Consider the following 8,071-nt stretch of genomic DNA (forward strand, 5'->3'; position numbering starts at 1 on the left):
TGTGGTGAAAGGGAGAGCACACAGCCCACTTGAAGGGGACGGCCACTACTCTCAATCAGCTAATTATTGCTCTGAGAGAATATGGGTTCTCCATCTCCAGATCTTCCCATTTTTCAAGAGCACCTAGAAATGTAAACATGTGAGATCTCTTGATTTTTAGTTCTTGACTAACCAAAATTATTGCAGACCAACAATTAATTGTAGGCCAAAAAAAAAAAACTATGCCTGTATTTATGGTCTTTGAGCTGAAAGGACCATGGAGCTGTGGGGTTACTGGTAAGGGGAAGAAGGGAACTGACAGTCTCAGGGGGGAAGACTGGAGAGTGGGAGAGAGTAAGCTAGGGAAACAGGACAAATCAGCTATCCTGAATCTCCAGCTCCCCTGTGAACTGTGAAATGGATTGGAATGAAGGACCTGATTCCGAGGTAAAGGTCTATTTAATGTGTGCGTACTTGGCCAACTTAAAATAATACCATTTGCGGCACTGTGGCACACTCGGGAGAGTGCAGCGCTGGGAGCGCAGAAGCGCTCCCGCCGCGGGTTTGGATCCTATATAGGGATGGCCAGTGCACTCACTGGCTGAGCGCGGCCAGTCACAAAAAAAGACAATAAATAAATAAATAAATAAATAATAAATAAAATAAAATAAAATAATACCATTTGAAGCAACGACAGTCCCACATGGTAATGTATGTAAACCCATGGTAACGTGGGTTTACATGTTTGTATTTTAACAACCAAAGTTGTCCCTTTTCCTTTTTGCAAACTACAGGTTATGATTTGGTTCTTTAATTTTGCATGAAAAGTATAATGCATCTATGTAAGTAAGAGAGCAAAGAGATTTTCTAAATGTTTTAATTTTGCGGGGGCACAAATATTTCTCCACCTCTCGGGCTCTTCTTGCTGGAAGAAGGAGAGCTAGTGATACATTTGTTAATGGCTTTTAAAAAACGTGCTTTGCTGTGTAGAGGTAATAACGCACTTCTTAGTTATGTTAATAATAAATTAAGGTTTTAATGGTTGCCATATTAGAAAAAATGAGTGAATGATTAGTTTCAGTAAAAAAATATTAGTTTGGAAGTATGTAAGCTAGGGATAACAAAACCGAAAAAAATTAGCTTCAGACAGAATTCTACTATATGAAATTTTTTGATGAATTACAGAATGTAATATCTTGCACAGCACCTGACATATAGTAGATATTCAGCAAATGTTTCTTGAATTTTATTACTTTTTTACACAGTAATTTTCCTCAGTAATAATTTCTCTAACTCAGCTAAAAACAGAAATTTGTAAGAGTATTTTTTTTTGTTTTCTTGTAAAAGTATATTCTTCGAGAGAAAATAGCAGCAGTAAAAAGAAAAGAAAGTATATATATGTTCTAAAAAGTAATTCGAACCCAACTGAGTCAGAGAAGAATACTTTGCCCCTGTCTGTGTTTATAGTGCCTGCTGACAATGTGCTGTCAGTGTGCTCAGCCTCATTCTATTTCTCTATTTATTTTGATTTTACAGAGATTAGGTCTCAAGTCACGGCAATCTCACATGGCTTTCAGTTGCTGGAATTTTCCCTCCTTTTGCTCTTGCCTGGCTCAGAAGAACATGCCAGGTGGTATAAGTGTTTCCCTTTCAGAGCTGAAGAAAGTATCTGGGTTGTGGAAACAGCAGAGAAGGCCTTGGTCTCAGTGACCCTTTGGCTCTCAACTCACCTAGACTGAGCCATGAAGGCCTTTTTACTAATTAGCTGTTTTAGGTCCTTGTACTTTGCAAAGCTCCTTTTTTCCACTGGGATGTTATTAGGATGTAGCCAGGCTAGAAAGGCTGTGGGAAGCTTTGGTGGTAGGAGGATAGGATCCAGAAAGGATTGCAGTAGGAAGAAGGGAGCTACCTTTGGTGAACTCCTTAGTCCAAAGGCGGCCCTGAACTGATTCTAGTTAGGAAGCAAGGGTGGACTTTGGTTCTTTGGCCCTTTTAGTTTCCCCAGCTGGGGCCAGGATATTCATCAGAAAAGAAACCAGCCTCAGGTGTGTCTTCTCATTTCTTTTTTCATCTAAACTTCAGCTTCCAGGCATCGCACTGTAGTTTTGTTTGGACTCTTGGGCTCTTCTGAGTTTTTATCAGTTTTCTTTGATTCCTCGTTACAGTTGCTATCATCAACCTTCTCCTCCTTCACTACTTTGGTTTCAATCATTTCCTTCTGCTTATCCTTGTTCATAAAAGGGAAGGCCTTCACATACCTTTAGGCACAAACATAAAATTAAAGTGAGGGACTTCTATGTAACACACATAACAATAGATAATGCTTTGTCTGCGATGGCACATATTGGCACAGTACTCTGGGTACCTTTATTTCAGAGTGATGCTAACACATACGTGCTCAAATACATTAACCCATCTCCACCTTAATGGATTCATTTAAATGGGACTATGTTTACAGGCCAAACTTTAGACTGACCTCATAGCTCTTCCACCAAAAACAAAGAACTAAAAATCAAATAAGGTATATAAATTTTTCCCAGATCTCAATCTTTTCTTTGTATTTCTTGATTTTCAAAGGGATAGCCATTGACTGATACCTAAAGGCTGGGTGACAGTTATGTGCTGAAATAGTAGGAAAGATTGGGGGGTAGGGAGGAGAGGTGAGATGCGGGAGAAAATTTACAGTATAAGAGGACTGCCATCTCCATTTTGACCCATAAAATGCCAATAACAACCCTGGAAAAACACAAGATAGGGAGGTGACAAAGGTGTGCCCCAAACCCCACCTTTTGACGTAGCAAACGGCTAGACCAGCTGCAGCACCAAAGAAGAGAAGGGCAAGCACCAGCAGGGCCGTCGGGACACCTGGAGGACACAGAGACATGGTCTGTTGGTCCTTCACTTATGCATTGTATGTACTGCTCATTTAACCATTCATCTTTTTTTTTTTCTGGCAGCTGGCCGGTACTGGTATGGGGATCTGAACTCCTGACCATTTAACAATTCATCTGCTTATAGAATCCTAGGCCTTGCGTCTCATGTTCTCTCTATTCTATAGGAGTCAATATGTCAGATAGAGCTCATTTTTTCTCTGTGGGCTTGAGATGATTAAGTCTGGAGCTAATTAACGGCAAGACCTTTACTTTTCAATAGGAAAAAAAAAATCCTTTCCAGTCGTAGGCATTTAAGGTATATATATTTAAAAGAACTTGTACATAGTAATTTATTTTTAAAAGTCTTTGAGTTTTCAACAGTGAAAATCTTATACTCACAATTTTTAGATTAATCACTAAGGTTCTTTATAGTTATCAAGTTCTATGACTTTATGAAAGTTGAGTTTGTGCTAAGCTTTTATTTGTATTTGGCAGGTCCTGAGTGCCCAATCTGGAGGCAGGCTGGATTCTATACATTGTCCGTTATACATAAACACACACACACACATAACACAGACACAGAAAGCATTTACCTCCAAATCCAGCAGCCTCATTTTTGAATGCTGCCGTATTTTCAATATATGATTCAGTTTCTGTAGACACAGTGCTAGTTTCTATAAAATCTTCTGTGATGCAAATCAATTTTTTTCTCCGTGGAGTAGAAGTGGAAGCCCGAGCAGGAGGAATAGCACGAGCAGGTGTTGAGGAGTAAGGGGATGATGCTGAATATGTACTGTCACTGACAGTAAATTCTATTGTGTGCGTTGTGGTTTGAGTGTTAAATATGGGATCAATGGTGGTGATGATTTCTGGAGAGCATGAGTTAACCCAAGTATCTGTTGGGAGAGGGAAAATTGAAATAAATATTGCAGCAGCCTCCTAACTGTTCTTTCTGCCTCTAGTCTTACTACCCTCCTACCCCCCACACCCAAGCCCTTTACGTTGCGGCAGAATGGTCACACCGAAATGCAAATCTAATCATGTCACTTCCTTGCTTAGAATCCTTCAGTAACTGCCTCTGCTGCATGGCCTGTATGCCTCCATGATCTGGCCCCTGCTATTGTTGCCAGCCTCATCTGCTCTTTCTCTCATTGCTCCTGCCATACTGAGATTTCTTCCGTTCCTTGATACGCTTTCTCTCACATCCAAGGCTTGCACCATGATACTTTCTTCTCATTTAAGACTCATTATTCCCTTTTTATTTAGTTGACTCTTACTTATCCTTAAGGTCTCAGATTGACTATTTCTTTCCCAGGCAGACTCGTTGGCTAAATTGGGTTTCTAGGCATATGTTCCTGAACCTCCATGTGCTTCTCTTGTCACAGTTTTCATTATACTCTTCCCCACTGGACCATGACCTCCTTGGAGGCAGGAACCCTGTCTTTCTTAGTCATCATGGTATATGCACTGTGTCAGGCATATAGTGCATGCTCAATAAATATTTGATAAATAAGGAAGAAAGGAGAAGTGAAAGGAAGGAAAGAGTAGATGGGGAGGCCAAATATACACATGTGATTCCACTTCAGGACAAAGATCTGCTAAGACCAGATTTCTCTGGGTTCATCAAAAAAAAGTGAAAAAAAGGAGGATTAGGAGAGAGATGTGGGTTTGCTTTCCAATTTGTTGAATGTGGCAGAGAGGAAACTAATATTTGTTGAGCTTCTTACTCTGAGTCAGCAATAGTACTAGGTGTTTAATTAGGTATTTCATTCAATGATTTTTTCAAACCCTCATTTATACAGGAGGAAACTGAAGTTCAGAGGAATTGAATAACTTGCCCAAAGTCACATAGCTAGTAAATGGCAGAGCCATGCAATATATTATAATATGAATTTGCATCTGTTTTAAATCCCTAATTATTTGTGGTAGTGAATAGTATCAGTTGGAATGTTAACTATGAAGAAAAAGTTATTCTATTAAGTTGATTCAGTTTTGAAAATTAAATTAAATACCGGTCAAAGTCATGGATACTACTGATAAAGCATTTTGACCACACATGCACTGTCAGTTTTTATACTATTCATTTTACTTTGAAAAGACCTCTACTCAAATAGGCATCATCCTCGGCCTTCTCTGCTCTAAACTTTTACCTACATTTATGATTTTTGAGCACATGCTAAGTTCTTCCCTCAGAAAATGAACATTTTCAAATATTGGGGAGGGGCAAAAACACACTAAGCTCAACATACTATGTTGGGAACTGAAAATACAGAGACAAATAAGTCATGGCTCTGATTCCCGGAGGACAGAAGAAGCATTTTGACAAGGATATGGAGAGATCACTGGGGATTTGGAGAAGATGGCATTTGGGCAGTGTATGGAAGATTAATGTGCTCATTCAACAAATGTGGAGCACAAATCTATGCCACGCACTGTCGTAGGTGCTAGGGACATGGTGCAAACAAGATCAAGTCTCTCCTCTTAAGGGGGTTGCACACTATTGGAAGGATAGAGATAATTAAAAAAGAAAAGCCAGAAATTTCGGAGAATTATAAATGTTGAAAGAAAATAAAACAGGATACAGATTAAACTGGTAGGGGTGGAGCATGGGGGACAGATACTTTGGATAGTGTGATAAGAGAAGGTCTCTTGGCAAGGTGATACTTAACCTGAGACCTGAATAATGAAATGTAGCCAGTCATTGAAGATCTAGGGCAAAATCATTTAAAGTACAGTAAAGAGAACAGAAAGTTCAAGAGCCAGAAGTTGAATGAACTTAGCCCATTTGATGACTAAGAAGGCCAGGATAGCTGAAACAGAGAAGCAGCTCATCTAGTATAGAAGAGGGAATGGAATATTCCAGTCAATGGGAATAGCACGATCCAAGAATCCAGAAGCTTGAAAGTGTAGTTATGTTAGAAAAATGACAAATAGCACAGTGTAGTTGGAGTGTAGGGTGTGTGTGTGACTGGGGATATGAAAGACTGCAAGTAGGAGATGAGACTGGGAAGATAGTTTGGAGCCAGATCATAAATCAAGATTCATAACTACCATGTTAAAAATTGGGAACTTATTCTGTAGGAGAGGGACTTTTCAACTAGGGTCCACAAACCTCCCAAATTATATATGAAATTTCTCGTAAATGTCCAATTTTGTATGCACAAGGCTTCACAGTTCATATCATATTATCAAAAAGGTTGTGGAGCAGAGAAGTAAAATAATTATCAGTGGAGGTGTGTAGAGAATGAAATGCAGAGCAGGAAGTGGGTACAGTCTGGAAGCAAAGAAGGAAGTTAATACAATTGCACAGGAATAAGAGAATCCAGAAGTATCTGGAATCCTCAAACTTAGATCTTAGAGATTTTCAAGGGAAAAGTAATTCTCAACCCTGGCTGCAGGTTAGAATAATCTGGGATGCTTTTAAGAAATATTAATGCCCAAACCTTGGATGTTACTGATATGTGGTCATCACTACAGAAGTTACATCAAAGTAGCATGGCACGATACAGTTAGCTCAAGATTTAAATCTGGGCTCTGTCCCTTATTGACTGTGACCACAGGCAAGGTACACTCTAAACATCGGTTACTTCTCCCAAAAGTAGAAATGACACACTGGTGTCGTTTTACTGAGAATTAATAAGATAGTGTTTAGGGCCTTGCATAGTGTCTGGGCATAATGGATAACATCTGTAAGAATTCTTTTCCTTGGCTTCTCGTTTCATATGTGAGGCTGGGAAGGACATAATGTGAGGGAGCTACAGCAATGTAGTCCTGAGGTCCCTACCTGGTCGAGGGCACAGTTATCACACCTGGAAGTGGTAGGACCTGGCTCTCCTTCCCCTCCCAACTACAAACATAATTTCTCTAGAATATGCTGAGTGCTCTGATACTCAGATATTAAACAGAGTGTGGTTGGAATCCAAGAGAATAGAAAGGAGTGAGGGGAATGGGAAGCGATCCTGGAGAAGATGGCACTTGAGATTTGAATAAAGAATAGCAGTCAGCCAGGTAACGCAGAGGGAACAGCACAACACAGATTGTGCACACAGAGGATTAATAGCCTGTTGGTCTGATCCTCAAACCTCACAAAGACAGCAATAAAAGAATAAAGTTAGGATTAGGGTAAGGGTTACTTTGATCCTCAAACCTTACAAAGATAGCAATAAGAAAGACAATTAACATAAGGCTTAGTGTTAGGCATAGGGTTACTCCGATCCTAAAATGCCACAAAATAGCAGTAAAAAAGGAAATAAAAAAAAACAAAGAAAATTAGAGTATGGTTAGGATAGGGTTAGGATGAGTGCCCAAAAGAATAATAATTGTAAAATTGGTTATAATATATTGAACACATTGAATAAGTAAAGCCATGTGTTCATGGTAGTATAAGGAGAAGGGGTATGTGTGTGTGTGTGTGTGTGTGTGTGTATGTGTGTATATGAGAAAGAAAGAGATTCTTCTTTATCAGAGAAGGAAGGATAGATTTAGAAAAATCACCATTTTGCAGGACCCCTTCCTCCTTCTAACAACTGATTTGAGCAAGGATCATCAATGGCTGCGTAAACTATTAGGTAAAAGGTAGTTGGGGGTCAGGATATTTGCATGGTGCCAAAATATAATATTACAGATTACCTACCAATTGCAAAGAGAAAGACATATTGTTCTAATTTCATTGGAGAGACTAGGCAGTCACCACCTCAATCAAATGATCAAAGTTAGCATAATGAGCAGTGAGACATACTGACATTAAGTGCCTTTTCTTGTGATGTGATCCAAAATATACAATATCATATGTGAAGTATTTTTGCCAGAATACTGAACTCGAGCCTAATCAAGCCACTAGACTTCACTTTCAGTATACAGAAAATACAGGGGATGGGAGTACAAGTTAAGTGAAACCACAAGGAAACAGACAACTCTAATCACCAATTCTCCAGCCAGAGATGAAAGGCTGAAGAGGCAGAGAAGAGAGGGAAGATGATGAAAAAAATGTTGTAAGAAGCCCTATGTTCCGATCTTGACTCTGCCGCTAACTGACTGTAGGACTCTGAACAAGCTAAACCCCATTTTAAACTGTAGTTGTTTTAGGAGTGAAGAGAGGGAATTGGACAAAGTATCTCCAAGGACCTTTCCTATGCCAAAGCACCCTGGTTCAGAGAACCGCTGGGATCCTATATTGCCTTTCTGGGATAGTTTTGGCTAATGTCGGCTGGTGAACATTT

The 8,071-nt window shown here is 39.5% G+C and overlaps 1 protein-coding gene across 1 annotated transcript in view; it reads right to left on the reverse strand.

Annotated features, from left to right (window-relative positions):
• Nucleotides 1–999: 999 nt before the first annotated feature.
• Nucleotides 1,000–8,071, reverse strand: part of LYVE1 (lymphatic vessel endothelial hyaluronan receptor 1) — a 15,267-nt gene continuing 8,195 nt past the window's right edge. The window contains exons 4-6 of the mRNA XM_008586721.1: nucleotides 3,446–3,748; nucleotides 2,766–2,844; nucleotides 1,000–2,237 (exon numbers count right to left, since the gene is read on the reverse strand). Of these exons, the coding sequence (XP_008584943.1) occupies nucleotides 2,051–2,237; nucleotides 2,766–2,844; nucleotides 3,446–3,748 (569 nt within the window). The 3' untranslated portion in view covers nucleotides 1,000–2,050. The remainder of the gene's footprint in view (nucleotides 2,238–2,765; nucleotides 2,845–3,445; nucleotides 3,749–8,071) is intronic.

Source organism: Galeopterus variegatus, unplaced genomic scaffold, assembly GCF_000696425.1.
Source record: "Galeopterus variegatus unplaced genomic scaffold, G_variegatus-3.0.2 Scaffold4088, whole genome shotgun sequence".
Classification (NCBI taxonomy): domain Eukaryota; kingdom Metazoa; phylum Chordata; class Mammalia; order Dermoptera; family Cynocephalidae; genus Galeopterus; species Galeopterus variegatus.